This window comes from Nothobranchius furzeri, chromosome 2, assembly GCF_043380555.1.
Source record: "Nothobranchius furzeri strain GRZ-AD chromosome 2, NfurGRZ-RIMD1, whole genome shotgun sequence".
NCBI lineage: Eukaryota > Metazoa > Chordata > Actinopteri > Cyprinodontiformes > Nothobranchiidae > Nothobranchius > Nothobranchius furzeri.
Window position 1 is genome coordinate 90,858,336 of NC_091742.1, and position 26,430 is coordinate 90,884,765.

Below are 26,430 nucleotides of genomic sequence, written 5' to 3' on the forward strand. Positions count from 1 at the left end.
GACAGGCCGGTACAACACCCGCATCACTGCAGATGCAGCACCAATCCGCCTATCGATCTCATCACTCACTCGAGAGCAAGACCCCGAGATACTTAAACTCCTCCACTTGGGGCAGGACCTCATCCCTGACCCGGAGAAGGCATTCTACCCTTTTCCGAATCAGACCATCAATGGAAAACAAACATCTAGCTGGAGACTTGCTGCTTCCTGGCCCTTCACCTGGCAGGGAGGGGCAAGGTGAGTCAGAATGACTAAAACCAGATTAATCCTGCTGATCTATGATATGATGCTGAGTTTAAACACAGACTGTCTGCAGCTCAGACATCTGGGTTAGAGGTCTTGGGTTTTCACGATGGTGCGTAATGTGATCCGTGTAAATCAAAGATCTGGTTTAGAATGAATAATAAACAGATTATTTCTGACAGAATGAACATTTCTGTGTTTAATGTTCAGTTAGAAGCACTTTGGTCACAGTAACGCCCCCATGTGGTGACAAATAACCTTCAGGTGAATCAGAAGGAAATAAATGGACGAACAGCTTCACCATGTGACCATTTTATGACATTACAGTCCAACTAAATATCTGGTCTTAGAAGAAATTTTTTGATTGGTCTGTAAATGACTAATTAATCAACATCAGTTTATTTTACTGTTTGTAGATTATATCCTTTACACGACATAAGGAAGAGTTTATTATGAATCTATAAAATTATTGTTGGCCCCAGTCTGACCATAATCTGCCCTGAAATTATTTTAGTTTCATTATTAATACTTAATATTGAAAGATATGAAAAAAATAAATGATTATGACTACTTGTGATAAAAGACATCACCCTCTTCCACACACAAACACACACAGACACATGTGGATGTTCCTGCATTTAATAGTTTATTATTATTATGATTTTTTTTCTTAAATCTGAACTAAAACACTTTCAGATCTTCTGCCAGTGTATTAGTTACAGGAAGAAGAAGTGGGACATTAAGTCCTTGCTACCACCTGTGGATTTGCTTTTGAATGATTCTAAACATCAATTAAACATCAGAGAAAAAAAACATTATTAATACATATAGTCTGAAATTAGCTAAATTAAAACTCAATCCAGACAACAGAAATGTAAAAACACATGAACCTCAGATGACGGGGAAAAAGAAGCTACAAGAGAAGACAGCAAAACTGTTTATTAATAATAACAATAATAATAATAATAAAGAACTGAAAGAGGAAAAAATTGAAAGACGGTTTTGTGAAAAGTAAATACAGATGGAAGAAATAAAAACTCTAAAATAAGTATAAAAATATATAAAAACAATACAATTTTCAGATAAAAGTTCCTTTGATAACTGAAAAAAAAATAAGAATCTGATTCTGCAATAGTTCAGGTTTTAGCCCCACTTTGAGCTAAACAGCCTTTTAAAATCGTATTTTCTGTAATCGATATTCTGACTTTTGACAGCTTTCCTTTTTTATTTTCACTCGTTTTCTCCTCTCAGAGCCTCGCGCAGACTCCTCCAGAACTCCGGCCTCCTCTCCTCCTCCTGAGGCCACTCAAGGTAGGTGGTGGAGCTCATGAGTTTACGAAGTTTGCAGAAGCGTTTGGGAACGTCGTCCTTGGACAGTGGCTCCAGCAGGATCAAGATGGCGGCGTCTCCACCGGCGTCGAAGAGCCAAAAGTGGGAGAAATCCAGCTCGTAGCGGCACCAGTCGGACTGGACAAAGTTCTCAGAGAGAACGAAGATGGTCCGTCGGCTGCGCTCGATGGCACTCATGATGTTGTCCATAATCCAGCGTCCAGGAAGGAAGTCCCGTTTGTGGAGACACAGGGTCAGCGAGTGGGAGGATCCGGGAATGCCAGAGTCTTCTTTGCTGTAAGAGTGGAACCATGAAACCAGATTATAGATCTGTTGATCTACTGAAGGTCTGTACTAAAGCCACACAATATTGTCATCTCATATGGTTCTCAGCTTTTAGAAATATGACAAAAACATCCTGCTTGTGGGCGGAGCCAACAACGACCCTAATAATCCAGATGGGTTTTAATCACTACAGAACGTAAAATCTGATGGGAAAAACATCAGAAAGCAGCTTTTAAACATATTTACACACTTTGTTTCTTACAGTTGATTTTTCCCCAAAAGGGGGCGGAGCCTGTGAAGGAAGAAAGAAGTGAGTTAAAGCTTTTGACTCAGCAATGTGATTTCATCTGAAGGACAAAACAGTAATGTAAATAAATAAACTTTGTGTTTTTAGCTAAACTAGTACACAGGGAAGCTGTAATTAAAACGGAAAGGGTTAGAGCGAACCATCCTCACACACAAACACTGACCTTGGCTCCTCCAGCTCGGGCACCATGTAGTTTTCCACCCAGCCAGCATCTCGTTCACTGTAGGAAACAAAAGCGTCGAAGCACAGCAGCGCTTCTGTGTCCTCGGTGTCTTTCTGACGCCGGCGTTTCTGAGAGCTCCTCTTGGCCTTGAGCCAAGTCCAGATCATTTTTAGGTACCAGAAGGCATGGAGGCGCCAAAGCAGAGCGGACCCCAGCATCCCGACAAACAGAGCAAGCCCACAGCTCACAGAGACAAATACAACCTGGTGGCACTCAACGACAGAGAGGCGGACTCCACTCACTACCGCCCCCTGCAGGTAGAGAGGGGAGTCACAGACGTAGCTGTCCTCCCTGTCGCTTAGCTGTATGCCTGCCTCTCCTCTCAATTGGGATTGAAGGAAGGGGACAAAGTCACAGGAGCAGATTAACTTGTTCTGACCTGCTCGGAGGTCTTCAAGACGCCTGAATGACTGGAGGTCTGAGTAACTGAACCAGTTCAGGGTGTTGGACTGTAAAACAAACCAGAAGGGGTCACGTAGGTAACAGGTGAGCTGACAGAGATCTGAGATTGTTCCTCACTTGTATGGAGAGAGTCTGTAGGCTGGGGAAGTGCTGCCCAGATGGTAACCTCAGGAGCTTGTTCCCAGAGAGGTGGAGCTCTCTCAGTACCGGCAGGTCCATGCTGAAGCTTTTAAGGTCATTAAAGCTCAGATCCAACACCTGGAAACAATGAAGCAGAGACGTGTTTTAAAATGTCACCTCAGCTGGAATGTTTCTATGGGTGCTGTACCTCCAGGTTTGTGTGCAAACAGTGACTGGTGTTGGTAAGTTTAGCCCCAGAGATGTTCAGGTATCTCAGGGAGGAGGGCCAGGAGCAGTTTGAAGGCATGGAGCTATATCCAGTTCCACTGATGTCCAGGTGGGTCAGTTTGGTGAGCTTTGCTACCAGTCGGTTCATCTTGGACAAAGACTGGACAGAAACAGACAGACCTTCAAATCTCAGACCAGTAAATGACAAAGATTTGACTTTGTTTCTTGGCTTCACCCTCAGAGGATTTTTGCTGATGTTTAAAACTCTGAGATCCTCCAGAGTGGAGCTCTTGTCACAGAGCGTTTCTGCTAGAGTCAGGTCAGTCAGCAGGTTGTTGGACAGGTCCAAGTACTGCAGGTTCACCAGCAGCTGGGACGTTTGGCAGGGCATCACATACACCTGAAGATGGAGGTCACATCTTACAAAGGAGTTTTGTAGAATGAGAACGAAAAGCTCAACACTGTCACGATCTGCCCCTGCCCACCTGACTGTGTTCCTCTCCTGCCATGATTACCCTTATTGTTCTCACCTGTCCCTCGTTTACCTGCCCATGTTTCCCTAATTAGCCCTCTGTATTTAAACCACCTGTTTTGCCCCTGTCCTTTGTCAGTTCCTTGTTGTTGTCTGCTGGTGTTTCTGTTCATCCCATCTTGCCATTAAATCATTTTTACTTTATCCGAAGCCTGCATTTTTACCTCCTGCTCAGCTCAACCACACATGGTCCATCATCTCCACCTCCTACACCGTGACAAACACAACCAGATTCCAGACAGACAGCTGCTGGAGACTCCTTCAATAGGGGACAGGTGCTCCAGGTGTGTCTGGTGTCTGTTCATCAGTCTCTGTTTTTTTATATAAACAAACATGTTCCTGCTCCAATCCCTAGCTTTCACCTTGGTGATGAATGATAAGCGACCTGCAAAGTTCTCCACAGTAGTCTAGAGGGCACAAAGACAACCACTGATCCCTTCTGGTTTCCTTCAGCATGCTTCTTTAAGAGCAGAGAGGAAAGCTTGTAGACTTGCAGGAAGAGTTTCCTCAAATCACCTCTGTCAGTGCACTCCAGGGCAGCTCATCACCACCAGGGTGTAAATGTGTGTGTGTTGTAAAGAGCCTTGAGGAGTTATAGGGCTCTAGAAGTCCCCATATAAAGTACATGAGTACTGGATTTGTTTGCCCAGCAAGATTATCTTAACAAACTGAGAATGTTTCCCAAATGAGAGAATAAATACTTGGGTTGTAACGGTACGTCTATTATCCCCGTTTGGTACGCACATTGGTTTTAATTTCATGGTTGCTTGGCAATAGGACAGATGCCAAGGCAAGGGTGGAAATGAATCTGAAGGCTCCACTGTTTCAATTTGACACTTTTATTATCTACACCCCCCACTGCTACAACTGTACCTGTCCTGTTTATTTCTGTCTTGGTGGAGGTATTCTCAGCCAGAGGGTGTAAGGTTGTGACGACCTCGACCCTCGGAGGGGAGAAGAGGTGATTTTTGAACCAGCATGTATAAAGATGTAGAACACACTCACATGTATAAAGATCTTACTAAAGTCTAAATGCTTGGTCCTCTGCACTAAACTGAATTAAGGACCTTGTTGAACGAGAAGCAGATAATCTTGGATAGATGAATACCTTCACCCATGTTTTGGCTTAACTGTTTCTGTGGTTACCACCAACCATTGTTGTCTTGTTTGTACCTTGCAGTTTATGACGGATATCTTCCGTAGGTATTGTAGAACGAATTTCAGTTGTAGTAATGAGGAAAACTTGAAGAGGTCCAGCACCACGATGTTTTTGAATAAAAACTCATCCAGGCTTTTGTGATCAGTCCAGTTGGCTGTTTCCCACCTGTCAAAGACACAGTGGTACTCACACAGTCAGGGCACAATTTAGCTATTCACCCTGGAACACCAACATATTTTCACTCAACATGGTCACACACAAAAAATAACAATCCTTTAGTGGTCCACTCAATGCAGTCACACAAAAAAAATAATGATACTTTAGTGGCCTACTCAACGCAGTCACACAGAAAAATAACGATACTTTAGTGGCCCACCCAACGCAGTCACACAGAAAAATAACAATACTTTAGTGGTCCACTCAATGCAGTCACACAAAAAAACAACGATACTTTAGTGGTCCACTCAACGCAGTCACACACATAAAATAACTCTCCTTTAGTGGCCTACTCAACGCAGTCACACAGAAAAATAACGATACTTTAGTGGCCCACTCAACACAGTCACAGACATAAAATAATCCTTTAGTGGCCTACTCAATGCAGTCACACAGAAAAATAACAATACTTTAGTGGACCACTCAACGCAGTCACACAAAAAAATAATGATGCTTTAGTGGTCCACTCAACGCAGTCACACAAAAAAATAACGATACTTTAGTGGTCCACTCAATGCAGTCACAAAAAAATACCGATACTTTAGTGGCCCACTCAACACAGTCACAGACATAAAATAATCCTTTAGTGGCCTACTCAATGCAGTCACACAGAAAAATAACAATACTTTAGTGGTCCACTCAATGCAGTCACACAAAAAAATAACGATACTTTAGTGGTCCACTCAATGCAGTCACACAAAAAATACCGATACTTTAGTGGCCCACTCTACGCAGTCAGACAAAAAATAACGATACTTTAGTGGCTTACTCAACGCAGTCACACAGAAAAATAATGATACTTTAGTGGACCACTCAACGCAGTCACACAAAAAATACCGATACTTTAGTGGCCCACTCAACGGAGTCACACAGAAAAATAACGATACTAGGGATGAGCCGGGTACTCGTTTCAGACGAGTTTCCGGTACGGATAAAGCATTTTTGACGAATACGAGCATGAAACAAGTAAAACTTGTAAATATCCGTAATCGTGCTGAAGGAAAATCCTCATTGGGTAACTGACTGTCTTCACGCTCTGTGACTGGCCAGTCACATAGAGCGCCCGCCCCTTCCTACACACAAAACTGCAGGCGGCCGGGAGCGCAGTCCGTTCGACTCATCCACGCACACACACACACAGTAACGGATCTCGCTGTGATTGCTTCACTGTTGCTCACGTTTCTTCAGTTTTCCCTAGGTTTTCTCCAGCTCGCCTCTTTTTCGGTTGAAAATTTAAAGTGACTTTTTTCGTAACTTACATGGTGCTTTTGACAAGACAGAGCTGACGTGCTGTGTCACTACCTCCGCTCCGGTAGTTGTTTTTTTTTTAACTCCTCTCTCTCTCTCTCTCTCTCTCTCTCTCTCTCTCTCTCTCTCTCTCTCTCTCTCTCTCTCTCTCTCTCTCTCTCTCTCTCACACACACACACACACACACACACACACACACACACACACACACACACACACACACACACACACACACACCTTAATCAACATTGTTTTGTTTAACTTTGTGTGGGAAAATGCCAAGAACTTTAAGAAAAAAAATCAGTTTAATCAAATTAAAATTACAAAATATATATAAAGTTGTGTCTGGTTCTAGCATATCATATTTCCTAGTTCCTACTGCATGAGTTCAGATGTATTAATCCATGCACTTAAATATTAGTGTTCTGATTTTATTGAAAAACTTGTTCTGTAATAGTTCCTTTACTATTGTGATCAAAAATATTAAATCTCAATTCTGAGGCTGCTCTGTAAATAGTTTTCAAATAAACAATACACATAGCAACTTCTGATCAATCCATATCAATGTCAGACTTAAAATAATATATGGATGTAAACCACGCCCACTTCTGGGTTATACCACGCCCATTCCAAGTACAGATACAGATAATTTAGTTGGTTGAACAGATACAGATACAGATAGTGGTGTACTCGCTCATCCCTAAACGATACTTTATTGGTCCACTCAACGCAGTCACACAAAAAATACCAATACTTTAGTGGCCCACTCAACGCAGTCACACAAAAAATGCCAATACTTTAGTGGCCTACTCAACGCAGTCACACAGAAAAATAACGATACTTTAGTGGTCCACTCAACGCAGTCACACACATAAAATAACTCTCCTTTAGTGGCCTACTCAGCGCAGTCACACAGAAAAATATCGATACTTTATTGGTCCACTCAACACAGTCACACAAAAAAAATAACGATACTTTAGTGGCCCACTCAACGCAGTCACACAGAAACATAACGATACTTTAGTGGTCCACTCAATGCAGTCACACAAAAAATACTGATACTTTATTGGCCCACTCAACGCAGTCACACAGAAACATAACGATACTTTAGTGGTCCACTCAATGCAGTCACACAGAAAAATACCGATACTTTATTGGTCCACTCAACGCAGTCGCACAAACAAATAACGATATTTTAGTGGCCCACTCAACGCAGTCACACAGAAACATAACGATACTTTAGTGGTCCACTCAATGCAGTCACACAAAAAATACTGATACTTTAGTGGTCCACTCAACGCAGTCACACAGAAAAATACCGATACTTTATTGGCCTACTCAACGCAGTCACACAGAAAAATAACGATACTTTAGTGGTCCACTCAATGCAGTCACAGAAAAAATACTGATACTTTAGTGGTCCACTCAACGCAGTAACACAAAAAAATACAGATACTTTATTGGCCCACTCAACGCAGTCACACAAAAAATACTGATACTTTAGTGGTCCACTCAACGCAGTCACACAGAAAAATACCGATACTTTATTGGCCCACTCAACGCAGTCACAAGAAAAAATAAGGATACTTTAGTGGTCCACTCAATGCAGTCACAGAAAAAATACTGATACTTTAGTGGTCCACTCAACGCAGTCACACAGAAAAATACTGATACTTTATTGGTCCACTCAACGCAGTCACACAAAAAATAACGATACTTTAGTGGCCCACTCAACGCAGTCACACAAAAAAATATAATAATCCTTTAGTGGCCTACTCAATGCAGTCACACAAAAAAATAACGATATTTTAGTGGTCCACTCAATGCAGTCACACAAAAAAATATAATAATCCTTTAGTGGCCTACTCAACGCAGTCACACACAAAAATAACGATAATTTAGTTGCCCACTTAACGCAGTCACACAGAAAAATAACAATACTTTAGTGGTCCACTCAACGCAGTCACAGAAAAAATACTGATACTTTAGTGGTCCACTCAACGCAGTCTCACAGAAAATTACAATACTTTAGCGGTCCACTCAACGCGGTCACACAGAAAAATAACTATACTTTAGTGGCCCACTCAATGCAGTCACAGAAAAAATACTGATACTTTAGTGGTCCACTCAACGCAGTCACACAGAAAATTACAATACTTTAGCGGTCCACTCAACGCGGTCACACAGAAAAATAACGATACTTTAGTGGCCCACTCAATGCAGTCACACAAAAAAATAACGATACTTTAGTGGTCCACTCAATGCAGTCACAGAAAAAATACTGATACTTTAGCGGTCCACTCAACGCGGTCACACAGAAAAATAACGATACTTTAGTGGCCCACTCAATGCAGTCACACAAAAAAAATAATGATACTTTAGTGGCCTACTCAACGCAGTCACACAGAAAAATGACGATACTTTAGTGGCCTACTCAACGCAGTCACACAGAAAAATAACGATACTTTAGTGGTCCACTCAATGCAGTCACACAAAAAATACCAATACTTTATTGGTCCACTCAATGCAGTCACACAAAAAAATAACGATACTTTAGTGGTCCACTCAACGCAGTCACACAGAAAAATACCGATACTTTATTGGCCCACTCAACGCAGTCACACAGAAAAATAACGATACTTTAGTGGTCCACTCAATGCAGTCACAGAAAAAATACTGATACTTTAGTGGTCCCCTCAACGCAGTAACACAAAAAAATACCGATACTTTATTGGCCCACTCAATGCAGTCACACAAAAAATACTGATACTTTAGTGGTCCACTCAACGCAGTCACACAGAAAAATACCGATACTTTATTGGCCCACTCAACGCAGTCACAGAAAAAAATACTGATACTTTAGTGGTCCACTCAACGCAGTCACACAGAAAAATACTGATACTTTATTGGTCCACTCAAAGCAGTCACACAAAAAATAACGATACTTTAGTGGCCCACTCAACGCAGTCACACAAAAAAATACAATAATCCTTTAGTGGCCTACTCAATGCAGTCACACAAAAAAATAACGATATTTTAGTGGTCCACTCAATGCAGTCACACAAAAAAATAACGATATTTTAGTGGCCTACTCAACGCAGTCACACAAAAAAATAACGATAATTTAGTTGCCCACTTAACGCAGTCACACAGAAAAATAACAATACTTTAGTGGTCCACTCAACGCAGTCACAGAAAAAATACTGATACTTTAGTGGTCCACTCAACGCAGTCACACAGAAAATTACAATACTTTAGCGGTCCACTCAACGCGGTCACACAGAAAAATAACGATACTTTAGTGGCCCACTCAATGCAGTCACAGAAAAAATACTGATACTTTAGTGGTCCACTCAACGCAGTCACACAGAAAATTACAATACTTTAGCGGTCCACTCAACGCGGTCACACAGAAAAATAACGATACTTTAGTGGCCCACTCAATGCAGTCACACAAAAAAATAACGATACTTTAGTGGTCCACTCAATGCAGTCACAGAAAAAATACTGATACTTTAGCGGTCCACTCAACGCGGTCACACAGAAAAATAACGATACTTTAGTGGCCCACTCAATGCAGTCACACAAAAAAAATAATGATACTTTAGTGGCCTACTCAACGCAGTCACACAGAAAAATGACGATACTTTAGTGGCCTACTCAACGCAGTCACACAGAAAAATAACGATACTTTAGTGGTCCACTCAATGCAGTCACACAAAAAATACCAATACTTTATTGGTCCACTCAATGCAGTCACACAAAAAAATAACGATACTTTAGTGGTCCACTCAACGCAGTCACACAGAAAAATACCGATACTTTATTGGCCCACTCAACGCAGTCACACAGAAAAATAACGATACTTTAGTGGTCCACTCAATGCAGTCACAGAAAAAATACTGATACTTTAGTGGTCCCCTCAACGCAGTAACACAAAAAAATACCGATACTTTATTGGCCCACTCAATGCAGTCACACAAAAAATACTGATACTTTAGTGGTCCACTCAACGCAGTCACACAGAAAAATACCGATACTTTATTGGCCCACTCAACGCAGTCACAGAAAAAAATACTGATACTTTAGTGGTCCACTCAACGCAGTCACACAGAAAAATACTGATACTTTATTGGTCCACTCAAAGCAGTCACACAAAAAATAACGATACTTTAGTGGCCCACTCAACGCAGTCACACAAAAAAATACAATAATCCTTTAGTGGCCTACTCAATGCAGTCACACAAAAAAATAACGATATTTTAGTGGTCCACTCAATGCAGTCACACAAAAAAATAACGATATTTTAGTGGCCTACTCAACGCAGTCACACAAAAAAATAACGATAATTTAGTTGCCCACTTAACACAGTCACACAGAAAAATAACAATACTTTAGTGGTCCACTCAACGCAGTCACAGAAAAAATACTGATACTTTAGTGGTCCACTCAACGCAGTCACAGAAAAAATACTGATACTTTAGTGGTCCACTCAACGCAGTCACACAGAAAATTACAATACTTTAGCGGTCCACACAACGCGGTCATACAGAAAAATAACGATACTTTAGTGGCCCACTCAATGCAGTCACAGAAAAAATACTGATACTTTAGTGGTCCACTCAACGCAGTCACACAGAAAATTACAATACTTTAGCGGTCCACTCAACGCGGTCACACAGAAAAATAACGATACTTTAGTGGCCCACTCAATGCAGTCACACAAAAAAATACTGATACTTTAGCGGTCCACTCAACGCGGTCACACAGAAAAATAACAATACTTTAGTGGCCCACTCAATGCAGGCACACAAAAAAATTAATGATACTTTAGTGGCCTACTCAACGCAGTCACACAGAAAAATGACGATACTTTAGTGGCCTACTCAACGCAGTCACACAGAAAAATAACGATACTTTAGTGGTCCACTCAATGCAGTCACACAGAAAATTACAATACTTTAGCGGTCCACTAAACGCGGTCACACAGAAAAATAATGATACTTTAGTGGTCCACTCAATGCAGTCACAGAAAAAATACTGATACTTTAGCGGTCCACTCAACGCGGTCACACAGAAAAATAACGATACTTTAGTGGCCCACTCAATGCAGTCACACAAAAAAAATAATGATACTTTAGTGGCCCACTCAACGCAGTCACACAGAAACATAACGATACTTTAGTGGTCCACTCAATGCAGTCACACAAAAAATACTGATACTTTATTGGCCCACTCAACGCAGTCACACAGAAACATAACGATACTTTAGTGGTCCACTCAATGCAGTCACACAGAAAAATACCGATACTTTATTGGTCCACTCAACGCAGTCGCACAAACAAATAACGATATTTTAGTGGCCCACTCAACGCAGTCACACAGAAACATAACGATACTTTAGTGGTCCACTCAATGCAGTCACACAAAAAATACTGATACTTTAGTGGTCCACTCAACGCAGTCACACAGAAAAATACCGATACTTTATTGGCCTACTCAACGCAGTCACACAGAAAAATAACGATACTTTAGTGGTCCACTCAATGCAGTCACAGAAAAAATACTGATACTTTAGTGGTCCACTCAACGCAGTAACACAAAAAAATACAGATACTTTATTGGCCCACTCAACGCAGTCACACAAAAAATACTGATACTTTAGTGGTCCACTCAACGCAGTCACACAGAAAAATACCGATACTTTATTGGCCCACTCAACGCAGTCACAAGAAAAAATAAGGATACTTTAGTGGTCCACTCAATGCAGTCACAGAAAAAATACTGATACTTTAGTGGTCCACTCAACGCAGTCACACAGAAAAATACTGATACTTTATTGGTCCACTCAACGCAGTCACACAAAAAATAACGATACTTTAGTGGCCCACTCAACGCAGTCACACAAAAAAATATAATAATCCTTTAGTGGCCTACTCAATGCAGTCACACAAAAAAATAACGATATTTTAGTGGTCCACTCAATGCAGTCACACAAAAAAATATAATAATCCTTTAGTGGCCTACTCAATGCAGTCACACAAAAAAAAAAACGATATTTTAGTGGTCCACTCAATGCAGTCACACAAAAAAATATAATAATCCTTTAGTGGCCTACTCAACGCAGTCACACACAAAAATAACGATAATTTAGTTGCCCACTTAACGCAGTCACACAGAAAAATAACAATACTTTAGTGGTCCACTCAACGCAGTCACAGAAAAAATACTGATACTTTAGTGGTCCACTCAACGCAGTCACACAGAAAATTACAATACTTTAGCGGTCCACTCAACGCGGTCACACAGAAAAATAACTATACTTTAGTGGCCCACTCAATGCAGTCACAGAAAAAATACTGATACTTTAGTGGTCCACTCAACGCAGTCACACAGAAAATTACAATACTTTAGCGGTCCACTCAACGCGGTCACACAGAAAAATAACGATACTTTAGTGGCCCACTCAATGCAGTCACACAAAAAAATAACGATACTTTAGTGGTCCACTCAATGCAGTCACAGAAAAAATACTGATACTGTTGGTCTCTCTTCCGTTAGACCAAGCACGGGTACGGAGTAGATGGAGTTAAACACCTTTTAAGTTGACAGAACGAGGAGACAAATGATCAGAAGTCCATTCACTGTTTCGCCGCTCATGAGGGGGAGAGTCTCTGCAGCAAGTCCCGCGACCTGCTCTTGCCAGATGCTTCGGACAGACTCTCGCCGTTCTGCTGAAAACGGCTGATTTTTATTGAAGATTACAGGAATGTTACATACGTAGTTTGCCATACACACACGTAATTCTGCCATCTGCACCTGCAGACGCACGTCAGCTAATAGCCTTGTTAATGAAAGACCAATTCATCCCAAGGACATGCAACCTTGAGATGATCAGGACACATCCTGCAACATCCTTTGCTAACAAAGACAGTTGTTCTTGTATTGAGGAACTGAAGGAAGGAACGCTTTCACTCCCTTATGCAGCTGTTCAGCTTGAGCAGAAAAGGCACAGAGAGGTCTTTGATATTATAACAAGATTCCATGAAAAGGCATATAATAATGTATTTATGATAATATATAAGGGGCAAAAGTGAGAGATACATATTTAATCATATAAAAGAGCTTATAATAATATATGAAAGAGCTTATATGAGAGATATATATTTTCAATCCCCCTTTTGAACTCTTTTAAGAGTTCAATAAAGATATAAGAAATCAAAACAATAACACCAAATTCCATCAAAAAGAATCCAATAAGCAAAGTTTTTTTTTTTTAAAATACCAATACAAACAACCAATCAGATTACATTTACTCATCTTTCTAGCAGTAAACTAATACAAAAAACATGATCATACTTTCAACTGAACATGTTACAACATGTATGGATCGCATGCAACTCCATATGAGGGCGAAAAACCCTAATTATCATATGTTTATAGGGAAAATTCCCCCATGTCCCCCCATTTGTCATATCTCAATTTTGGGGCGAACACCTGTTGGCATAGAGTGTGCATGCCTAGGACATCAATGATCAACAAAAAATAAAACAAAACAAACAAAAAAATCATAAAAATGAACTGGTGAAGGGATGGTTACATAAATCACTGAACATTCTCACACTCTAACAACATCTTCTTCATCATGAGAGTCATCACTATCATCAGAGAGTTCCCCTCCCAAATAGATGTTAGGATTGGCTAGTAACAAGGGCATCTGGATAATTGGGTCAGCAGGTGGAGGGTGTAAAATATTACCCTTGTAAAATAAATGAGGGTGTTAAATACAACCCTTGTAGAATGTTCATAGGGTGGCTACTTCTTCCCCCTGTTGAGGACCCTTCACTGGCTCCAGGCAGCTGCAGGGGGTGATGATGTCATGATTCTCGTCCTGCAGGATGTGGTGGCAGCTTGGCACGCTACTGCAGTCAGCTACTTCTCTTCCTGGTTTTTGGATCCTTTCTCTGGTTAGGCAGATGTCAGCTGCTTCTCTTCCAGGTTAGGCTCCTCCCGTCCAGCCGGACAGCGTGTGATGTCCTCTCCGTGATCCTGTATGGCCCGGTCCACCTCGGTTCCGTCCACTTCCTTTTGGTGACTTTTAGCAGGACCCAGACGCCTGGCACCGAAGACGAAGCCTCTTCGTGTGTGTAGTTTTGGTCCAATGAAGGCTTTCTCGACTTGTGCAGTCCAATTGAGCTTTGGCAGATAGTTGGTAGGAAGATTCACACTCCGGCCGGACCAGAAGTTCCCCGGACCGATCGCCTAGGGATTAGAGGTTATGCACAAAAATGTCCTAGCTCTTACTGACCCTAGCCTCTGATACCTTCAACATCAGACACATACAGTTACGAACAGCAAGCGCAATTAAAGGTACAGTGACATCACGACATGGACACACAGACACACAAACACATACACATGCACATACACAGAGAGAGAGGGAGAGAGTAAGAATGTGTGTGGGAGAAAGAAATGTGTGGGATCCATTTTGCCACCAGCATCTCCACCTGTGTCACAGAGAAAAAATTGCAAAGAAATTAAAACATAAAGCAAACAACAATAATTCAATGAGTATAAATGATCAAACTAAAATATACAACCATGCATGGGTTTTATAACAGTTCCAGCAACACTGGAGATGATGCCTTGTACAATGAATTCTTAAGATGTCCTTCATTAATTAGAGGTTATAACCAAATTGTTTCAGGATCCTGAATTTGAATTGGTCAATTTACTCAGAATAGCCCAATGGCTTTGTTGATGTTTCTCAAGGCTCAGCCACGCCCATATAGATAAATAAACAAACAAACAAGACAAACACAGTCAAACACACGGTCCATACACGTCTCTGTGCCCTCACACACCAAGCAAATGTCAGACTGAAGCGAAAGTGTGAAAACACTTAACCTAACGCTAAATCAGTGGAAAGAAAAAAACAAGACCTAAAGCGTGTAATCAAATTAATCCAACAAAACTTCCCATAACTGCCGTTCTAAACTCATGTTGCGGTGTGATCTCTCCAATTAGAAATTAGGACAACCACTTTTACTATCAATTCAACCAAATAGTTTCAGGTTGTCCCTTACCTAAACTACCTGTCTTTCTTACCTTCTTTCTTTCTTTCTTTCTTTCTTTTTTAGGAACACTACTCGCACAAGAAATCCTAAGAATTAATTCACTACTTAAGGTTAATTCATAAATAACGAAACTGCAGTTACAGGTTTGTTTGTGCATAGTATTGGTAATCAGCAGTTTTTTTTCCTTATCTCCTCATCGAGAAGTGTTTCTGTGCTACTCCTCCATCTATAACACAAGTTAGTATCATCCTTAAAGCATCTGAAATTAAGCTGCATTGCTAAATCAATAACGTGATTTGTGCTAAAAAATACTCCCCTATCCTCTTCCTTTTTCCAGTGGCGCTGAATGACAGATTTTAGATCAATTTAACGTTTTATCACTATTACGTTTCATTTAATTAATTTTGCTTTTTCTCTCTTATTTTTGTCTATTTATTTATTTATGTTATTTACTTATTTATCATGCCATCCTGTGATGATAATCTTAAAGACTTTTTAGCCAATTGTCGTCAAAACGGCCATTTAAAAATATTATGTTAAAGATTTCACAAGATAAAAATGTGAACATAATTTTTATCGAATGAGGGGTACAATTATTCAATATTTTTGTGACATTATTTTCTACGTTAGAACTTACAGCTGATAGAAAAATATAGGATCAGCTAGGTTTGGCTAGATCTGTTGGGAAACTCAACGGAGCTGAAACAACACTGTTGTCTCGGATGAGATGTTCCATGAATCATTTAGTCAGCTGGATGCCAAATTATTCATTTAATGTTTATTTTTATGCAATGAATGGAATGGGATGGAACGTTGCTATAAACTATCCGGAAATTTGCGCATGTTTGCTCGAAGGAGAGAACTGTTGAAGCCTAAAGCGTTCTCCTAGACTTATAAATAGACACCGTTTCCTTAACTAATGAAGATAAGTGATGACGCCGATGAATGACTTTTTGAAAAGAAAATAAGGCTTTACTGCATGTCCGCTGCAGCTGAGAATCCTAAGACAATAAAGATTATATTGACGTCCAATGATGAGTTGGGCTGAAATCCAGGTTACTAATCCTATTATTTATTTATTTATTGATATTATTATTATCTTTTTTTAGGCTAACTTTCTCAGTTAACTATGTTCTACAGTAGTTTAGTAAATTTTCCACAGTTCTGACATTTCATCAATTCAACTGGTTGTTGCCAAAAAGCCTTGTTCATTACCTGACTGCAGCAAGCACTCTTTTACTGGGTGTAACCATAGGAAACAGTCTCTTTTGAGCCTCTCTTTGTAAGTCCAGGATGACCACCGTCATTGATTGAAGTTCACATGTTAGCACACATGCTCCCCCTTTTGTACTTTGTTTCATCAGCAGCAGGGCAAATAAGTTTCTGCCTCTTTGTCCATCTTGTAGTGCTCCCCGTCTTGATGTTATAAGTCACAGTTTTTGGTGAGGGCTTCCAGGTTCTCTTTGTATAGAAGTCAGAGCCAAACATTCTTTGCAGCTGGTTGTGACAGGCCCACCCAGTAAAGTTCATGCCTCCACAATGCACAGCAAACGTTTTCCTTAAATATGTTGATTGAGTTGAAAGGACAGAACTTTCTCTTTTACAAATCAAAATCAACGAAGGTTTCTAATATTTAGTCAACTTTATTGACTCAAAGGTAAATCTAGACTATTTCCTATGCACAATTTTTCTGACTCGTCAAATCGGTTCTACACAGGTTTTAAACTTTAGGCACAATCTATCCCAAATGCAAGATCCCTCCTTTCATTTTTTATTTATCTATTTTATTTTGGGAAAATAACTACCAGTTTTTAACTCAAAACAGCCTAGTACAGTTTCTAGCCAGGTTACAGGAAATAATACTTAGTTTATCTGTTTTTTCATTATTCAGCGTCCCAAAATCCAGCCATTAACGTTAATGGTTCTTAAAGTTGAGGTAAGACAATTATTGGATTTTGTTTTATAGCAAGATTTAACAAATATTTTATTTCCTGACTGATTATTTGTTAATTTTATGGTTTTCATAAAGATGATCCTGAGAGGTTCAGAGCTGCTTTTCGCAGCACCCTGTGCTATTTTTAGACTGCGGGACTCCTGTGTGTAAAAGTGGGTGGAGTCAGGTCCCCAGGCTGAAACTCCAGTCATTCTCACTAGATCTGTCCGAGAGGAAGGATCTCCTGAATACCCTAACCAGAAGCCTTAAGGTACGTCCAAAACACCGAAAAATATCCTTTCTAAAGTCACAAATTGCTTAAAACTGCATGTTACACAGGAAAACTGTGAGAGCGAGGGAGTCCAGCTGACTCCACGGCCCATAATCAGACAAAATACTTCCTTTATAACCACGACCATACAACTTTTGTATTTTAAAGGATTTTCTTGTCCTCACACTAACGATAAATTCTTTTTCTATTGTTTCCACAGTCTCTCGAACTAAATAACCGTCTAGTAAAAACATGGACCGCACCCTGTTTCTCAAGCAGCTGCTCCCTCTATTAAAAACTGAGTCATTCAGAAGATCCAGCGAAAGCAGCTCATGCAAGAAGACACGCATCCACTCATTCACATGGCACAGACGACATTCTTTGTTTGTCACAGTCTTTTTTTTTTTAAAGTAAGTCAGTTCGTCACTTATTTATTCTCTCTCTCTCTCTATATATATAATATTTTAAGCACAGAATTTATTTAACACTGCACTGGTTATTTTCAGAATTTATTGCTCACTATGCTTTTAAGCAGGACTTATGTAACATTAGAGCAAATCCAATTGCAATTTTTTGAGAGCACTCTGAGGAATAGTTTATATATTTATTTTCTGCAGATCTGTTTTGATTTTACTGTTTAGCAGCTTATCTGACTTTATATATATGTATATCCATATATTTCTGAAATAAAGCTGTCATATACAACCTTACTTGCATTTCTTATTGTTTTTTTTTTTCTTTTTTCATCTCCAGGTCACTTAACCCCCAGATCGGGGTCACTCACATGCTGCCCCGCACACAAATGATTATCACGCTTGTACACTACTTATGTATATATATGTATACACATATACATATGTTACTTTAAAAACCTTTTATTTATTAACTGGTGGTGTTCTGTTCAAAGACTGATCAGAACAGGGTTGCAGAATTTGAATTTTGCGTAGCTCCAAACATTAATTTTAGCACTGCAGTGTAATTTACATATACGAGTTGCAACTTTTTAAAGCTCTTATTTATCTTATTTATTTATTTTCTGGTACCGCATCAGGCCTTCACACACACACCCAGCGCTGTACACTCACACACACACACACACGGAGCTCCCAAAACTCTGCTCTGCATTCTGCACTCTCCTAGTGCTGTACTTTCAATCCAGAGCCGTAAGCAGCCTCTTGCTGCGCCTCACACACACAGGCTGAACTCAGCTTACACACACAGTGAAGCTTGTCTACAGCTGTGCCTTTTTTCTCTCGATTCTGCAGCCTTCACTTCCCAAATCTTTCTCCAGTTACCTCTACTGTTAACATCTACCCCTTTTTTCTTCATCGCCTCTTCCGCTGACTTTCTCAATAAAACCTTATTTCTCGTGGCTTCAACTGGGCTGCTTGTCATATTTAAACATTGCTCATTTTATGCAAAAACAGCCAAAAGCACGCAGAAATAGCCAAAAGCACTGCTCTCTTCACACAGAAGCAGTCAAAACATTTATCATCTTATGCAAAAACAGTTACCTCAGAACATTTTTCTCATCTCATGCAAAAGGTCCTTGACCTTAAAAATCCAGGGAGCTCTCTTTAGCCTCCCCTTCCCTTAACACAAAAACCAGGTCCTCGACCTGTGGACTTTTAGGGTTCCCACACCTATGGATCCAGCCAAGCTTTATATAACCTCGTTATATATTCTATCCGCTCGTCAGCAAATAGTGTGGTCAGCCACGACCTGGAAATGGAATTTAGGACCTTGTCCTGGGCCTCCAACCCTTCTTTAAATGGAATTTAGAGCTTATTAATGCTCTGGGCCTCCAACCCTTCTTTAAATGGAATTTAGAGCTTATTAATGCTCTGGGCCTCCAACCCCTATGGAATTTAGAGCTTATTAATGCTCTGGGCCTCCAACCCCTATTTCTGTACTATTTCCTTTTCTCATTTACTCATTAAACCATTAGAAAAATCCTCATTTCATTTCACCATTAAACCATTACAAAAAAAAATCTCTTATTCTTTCTGCACTTGTCTCCACTTTCTTCTCCAACTATTATTTTAGGACCTCAGCTACTATGATTCTGGACACAAAGGCTTTGGATAAATCCAATGAGCAGATTTTAGATAATAGGCTCTGCTCACCTTGTTTTCCACCGCGGTGTTCTGTGCCAAGATCTGTTCGCTGGGTCGGTTGGTCAAATTGTCCTCCAAAAACTCCTTTTTCTTCAAAAAGAAAAAATCCTGTTCGTGACGCCAAATTTGTTGGTCTCTCTTCCGTTAGACCAAGCACGGGTACGGAGTAGATGGAGTTAAACACCTTTTAAGTTGACAGAACGAGGAGACAAATGATCAGAAGTCCATTCACTGTTTCGCCGCTCATGAGGGGGAGAGTCTCTGCAGCAAGTCCCGCGACCTGCTCTTGCCAGATGCTTCGGACAGACTCTCGCCGTTCTGCTGAAAACGGCTGATTTTTATTGAAGATTACAGGAATGTTACATACGTAGTTTGCCATACACACACGTAATTCTGCCATCTGCACCTGCAGACGCACGTCAGCTAATAGCCTTGTTAATGAAAGACCAATTCATCCCAAGGACATGCAACCTTGAGATGATCAGGACACATCCTGCAACATCCTTTGCTAACAAAGACAGTTGTTCTTGTATTGAGGAACTGAAGGAAGGAACGCTTTCACTCCCTTATGCAGCTGTTCAGCTTGAGCAGAAAAGGCACAGAGAGGTCTTTGATATTATAACAAGATTCCATGAAAAGGCATATAATAATGTATTTATGATAATATATAAGGGGCAAAAGTGAGAGATACATATTTAATCATATAAAAGAGCTTATAATAATATATGAAAGAGCTTATATGAGAGATATATATTTTCAATACTTTAGCGGTCCACTCAACGCGGTCACACAGAAAAATAACGATACTTTAGTGGCCCACTCAATGCAGTCACACAAAAAAAATAATGATACTTTAGTGGCCTACTCAACGCAGTCACACAGAAAAATGACGATACTTTAGTGGCCTACTCAACGCAGTCACACAGAAAAATAACGATACTTTAGTGGTCCACTCAATGCAGTCACACAAAAAATACCAATACTTTATTGGTCCACTCAATGCAGTCACACAAAAAAATAACGATACTTTAGTGGTCCACTCAACGCAGTCACACAGAAAAATACCGATACTTTATTGGCCCACTCAACGCAGTCACACAGAAAAATAACGATACTTTAGTGGTCCACTCAATGCAGTCACAGAAAAAATACTGATACTTTAGTGGTCCCCTCAACGCAGTAACACAAAAAAATACCGATACTTTATTGGCCCACTCAATGCAGTCACACAAAAAATACTGATGCTTTAGTGGTCCACTCAACGCAGTCACACAGAAAAATACCGATACTTTATTGGCCCACTCAACGCAGTCACAGAAAAAAATACTGATACTTTAGTGGTCCACTCAACGCAGTCACACAGAAAAATACTGATACTTTATTGGTCCACTCAAAGCAGTCACACAAAAAATAACGATACTTTAGTGGCCCACTCAACGCAGTCACACAAAAAAATACAATAATCCTTTAGTGGCCTACTCAATGCAGTCACACAAAAAAATAACGATATTTTAGTGGTCCACTCAATGCAGTCACACAAAAAAATAACGATATTTTAGTGGCCTACTCAACGCAGTCACACAAAAAAATAACGATAATTTAGTTGCCCACTTAACGCAGTCACACAGAAAAATAACAATACTTTAGTGGTCCACTCAACGCAGTCACAGAAAAAATACTGATACTTTAGTGGTCCACTCAACGCAGTCACACAGAAAATTACAATACTTTAGCGGTCCACTCAACGCGGTCACACAGAAAAATAACGATACTTTAGTGGCCCACTCAATGCAGTCACAGAAAAAATACTGATACTTTAGTGGTCCACTCAACGCAGTCACACAGAAAATTACAATACTTTAGCGGTCCACTCAACGCGGTCACACAGAAAAATAACGATACTTTAGTGGCCCACTCAATGCAGTCACACAAAAAAATAACGATACTTTAGTGGTCCACTCAATGCAGTCACAGAAAAAATACTGATACTTTAGCGGTCCACTCAACGCGGTCACACAGAAAAATAACGATACTTTAGTGGCCCACTCAATGCAGTCACACAAAAAAAATAATGATACTTTAGTGGCCTACTCAACGCAGTCACACAGAAAAATGACGATACTTTAGTGGCCTACTCAACGCAGTCACACAGAAAAATAACGATACTTTAGTGGTCCACTCAATGCAGTCACACAAAAAATACCAATACTTTATTGGTCCACTCAATGCAGTCACACAAAAAAATAACGATACTTTAGTGGTCCACTCAACGCAGTCACACAGAAAAATACCGATACTTTATTGGCCCACTCAACGCAGTCACACAGAAAAATAACGATACTTTAGTGGTCCACTCAATGCAGTCACAGAAAAAATACTGATACTTTAGTGGTCCCCTCAACGCAGTAACACAAAAAAATACCGATACTTTATTGGCCCACTCAATGCAGTCACACAAAAAATACTGATACTTTAGTGGTCCACTCAACGCAGTCACACAGAAAAATACCGATACTTTATTGGCCCACTCAACGCAGTCACAGAAAAAAATACTGATACTTTAGTGGTCCACTCAACGCAGTCACACAGAAAAATACTGATACTTTATTGGTCCACTCAAAGCAGTCACACAAAAAATAACGATACTTTAGTGGCCCACTCAACGCAGTCACACAAAAAAATACAATAATCCTTTAGTGGCCTACTCAATGCAGTCACACAAAAAAATAACGATATTTTAGTGGTCCACTCAATGCAGTCACACAAAAAAATAACGATATTTTAGTGGCCTACTCAACGCAGTCACACAAAAAAATAACGATAATTTAGTTGCCCACTTAACACAGTCACACAGAAAAATAACAATACTTTAGTGGTCCACTCAACGCAGTCACAGAAAAAATACTGATACTTTAGTGGTCCACTCAACGCAGTCACAGAAAAAATACTGATACTTTAGTGGTCCACTCAACGCAGTCACACAGAAAATTACAATACTTTAGCGGTCCACACAACGCGGTCATACAGAAAAATAACGATACTTTAGTGGCCCACTCAATGCAGTCACAGAAAAAATACTGATACTTTAGTGGTCCACTCAACGCAGTCACACAGAAAATTACAATACTTTAGCGGTCCACTCAACGCGGTCACACAGAAAAATAACGATACTTTAGTGGCCCACTCAATGCAGTCACACAAAAAAATACTGATACTTTAGCGGTCCACTCAACGCGGTCACACAGAAAAATAACAATACTTTAGTGGCCCACTCAATGCAGGCACACAAAAAAATTAATGATACTTTAGTGGCCTACTCAACGCAGTCACACAGAAAAATGACGATACTTTAGTGGCCTACTCAACGCAGTCACACAGAAAAATAATGATACTTTAGTGGTCCACTCAATGCAGTCACACAGAAAATTACAATACTTTAGCGGTCCACTAAATGCGGTCACACAGAAAAATAATGATACTTTAGTGGTCCACTCAATGCAGTCACAGAAAAAATACTGATACTTTAGCGGTCCACTCAACGCAGTCACACAAAAAAAATAATGATACTTTAGTGGCCTACTCAACGCAGTCACACAGAAAAATGACGATACTTTAGTGGTCCACTCAACGCAGTCACACAGAAAAATAACGATACTTTAGTGGTCCACTCAATGCAGTCACACAAAAAAAATAATGATACTTTAGTGGCCTACTCAATGCAGTCACACAAAAAAAATAATGATACTTTAGTGGCCTACTCAACGCAGTCACACAGAAAAATGACGATACTTTAGTGGTCCACTCAACGCAGTCACACAGAAAAATAACGATACTTTAGTGGTCCACTCAACGCAGTCACACAAAAAATAACAATCCTTTAGTGGCCCACATATGGTTTGTAGGAGGTGGCTCAATCATTGGTCATCTGGAGCTACAGTTCGTATACTTGTGGCATGGACAGGTCCAGGCAGCAAACATCAGAAGTTCAGAAATCGATTGATCACAGAGGAGATGTAACGATATCTTACCTTCCCTCACCTGTCAGTGTGATGTCTTCAAAGTTGAGGCGAGTGACTGGAACTCCATCCAACACCACCAGGAGGTCAACCACAGACTCATCTGATGTTTCAGACTTATAGAAGGAAAAATGCCTGAACGAGGAAAAAGTAACTTAATGAGAGTGATCATTAAAAGAGAAACCAAAGAGAAGCTTGTAGTGACTGAACCTGACTCTCTTCTTAGCGGAGGCTTTGAGGGGTGCAACAGACTCAGGTCCTTTCAGATAGAGGTCCTTTAGGGTGATTGAAGTCTCAGGGTACGACACATCATCCAGCATAGCTGATGCCAGGGACGTGTTTGTTAGAAAAGGACCATGGAGGCTAACGGTGACTCGACCCAGAGGCCAAATATCCCCTAAAGTACCAGAGTCATATCTGAGGGAAAGAGCAGAGGATAGGTTTAGTTTCTATGGTTTCTACTTCACATCCAAAGAGATAAATATGGTAATACATGGTCAGGTTGTTGGCCTCCACAGTGAGCTCTTCCAGTTGGGTGACTCCACACAGATCTCCTCTCCTCAGCTCCTTCAGAGTGGGACCTCCAAACAGCAGCCTCCTTAGTCTGACGAGTCCATGAAACAACGGTGGAGAACCCAGGCAGCTAGAGGAGAGCAGAAGGCTGGGTATGACTGGATGTTGGTGCTTGGTCTTCTCTCAGGCCACCTGAACCACTCACCTGTACAGGTTGTTGAGCAGGTTGAGTCTCTGCAGAGCTTCCAGCTTCCAGAACCACTGGTGGTTGAGAGCCTTCAGCTGGTTGTCAGACAGATCCAAGTCCTCCAGGCTCCACAGGGAGTCAAACGCCAAAGGATGGATCACAGCTAATCGGTTACCTGGACAACAGTGATGTCATCAGTCAGAGACATTTCATTTGCTGATTAATGAGGTCATGAATTCCATCTGCGTTACCGTGGAGATTCAGAACCTTCAGCCGTGAGTGACCAGTCAGGTCATTGTCGGTCACCACGGTGATGTTGTTAAAGGACAGATCAAGACTCAGAGCTTCGTCTGTTACCATGGGAACATGAGATAATTCCCCGTAGGAGCAGTTACAGCTGAGATGGAGGTCACAGCGACTGCATGACGACCTTCTGTGGTCTGACCTCTGACCCGAGCACAGGGAGAGGATGAGGATGATGAAGCGGGTTGCTCGTCTCATCCTGTAGATCTTCACAGAGACAGGATCTGTGTTTCAGTCACACAGCAGAGTTTATTCAGCTCCAAAAAGGCAAGAAGTGAAACTCACGCATGGAGGAAGTTCAATGATCAACCAGATAGTCTGAACTTGTTATGACCCTTAATGGTTTATTGTAGTGATAAATCATAGTTCTGTCTGAATGTCCAGATGTTCAGACTTTCTTTGTGTTTTAGCTCCTTTTTCAGACACATGTTTCTATTTTTGTGTTTGAGACCTCTGTGTGACTCAGACACACTCTGTTCCTTCTCTTTTTACTCCCGTCCCTCTGATGAGAACAGAGATGCTCTGTCCTCTACGTGTCCACTTCCTCCGACCGTTTTCAGAACACAGCACAAACCGCCTCACTTTATTCTCTTTTCTTCCTGTTGTTTTGGTAAATCAGAAAAAAAAACATTTTTATTTAACATTTATTATTATTGTTTATTAAAATCTTATTTTAAATGCTGACATGATCCAAATGAGAGGAGCTGAGGTGGCTCGGTCAGCTGTTCATCAGGAGGTAGAGCAGGTTGTCCACTGATCAGAAGGTTGCTGGTTTGATCCCAGTCCCGACCAGAGAATGCTTGGTTTTTTTGGGGCCCCTTTTTTTAAACCTGGGCCCCCCCACACATCTCTGGTCTCTGAGGAGATCTGAGGGACACCGCAGGTGGAAGAAGACTTCAGATGTGATATTTACATCTGGACTAAAATAACTGTGGGAGGAAACATTTGTTTGCAGAGACGTTCACAAAACGTTTTTGACCATTTTACGTTTAGTCTGTTTTTAATGATTTGAAAACAAAAATGAGTTTAAAGTCACTCCGACATGGAACTGGGAGCCAGAGGCCAAACTGGAGCGACGTTTCCTTTGCGTCTGTCAGAAAACGAGCAGCGGCCCGAAAGCGTGAGACGACTGATTTACTCTGGATGTCAGAGCTCTGCAGCGGTCACGTCTACAGCTGAGAAGATCAGGGAACCAGCTGCACTCGGTGGATTTCACAACCCTGTTTGTCTAAATTCAGACTATCAAACTCCTGGATATGATTATTATTATTACTATTATTATTATTATTATTATTATTATTAGAACATCCGTGAAGATTGAGGAAAGATCCCGTTAGGCTCAGAGATTAGATCATTTCATAAGAGAGACTTTTTCTAATCTTTCAAGCTTTTTTTCTGTCCACCAGCAGAACTCGTGTCTTCATGTTTTATTTGATAAATCTGCTCCGTCTTACCTGAGCCGGTCCTGATGAAGAGGAGACACAAACACAGGAAGAGACGAGAGAGAAGAGGAAGTTAAAGTTGACATCTGCGTGAAACGTGCTCGTGAGATTGAAAGCGACCTCCTGGGAGCAAATATTGATTCATTATTTCTGTATTAATCATTAATTCTCTGCTAAATAAAACCTGCAAGGACGTGAGTTTGGTGGTGAAGACCGGATCCTGTGTGATGAAAAGCTTCTGACACGTTTGTGCTATAATTGTGGTGTTTGAGCCCTCTG

General features: G+C 40.6%; 2 protein-coding genes across 3 annotated transcripts in view; one reads left to right on the forward strand and one right to left on the reverse strand.

Moving 5' to 3' along the window:
- The window catches only part of fgb (fibrinogen beta chain), a 199,461-nt gene that overhangs the window by 113,518 nt on the left and 59,513 nt on the right, over positions 1-26,430 (forward strand). The gene's annotated exons all lie outside the window — the stretch shown is intronic.
- tlr2 (toll-like receptor 2) lies at positions 725-26,291 on the reverse strand. Of its 2 annotated transcripts, none has more exons than XM_070548184.1 (12): positions 26,164-26,291; positions 24,658-24,916; positions 24,425-24,581; positions 24,200-24,349; positions 23,917-24,123; positions 23,719-23,841; positions 4,843-4,993; positions 3,373-3,537; positions 3,118-3,297; positions 2,907-3,047; positions 2,328-2,836; positions 725-1,867 (listed from the first exon to the last, which is right to left on the reverse strand). In XM_070548184.1, exons 2-12 carry the CDS (start codon positions 24,905-24,907, stop codon positions 1,474-1,476), a joined length of 2,427 nt encoding a protein of 808 aa, XP_070404285.1. In that variant the 5' UTR covers positions 24,908-24,916; positions 26,164-26,291; the 3' UTR covers positions 725-1,473. The 2 variants fall into 2 exon arrangements, with proteins under 2 accessions (XP_070404285.1, XP_070404286.1); XM_070548185.1 differs by having other exon boundaries at positions 24,658-24,933; positions 26,164-26,210.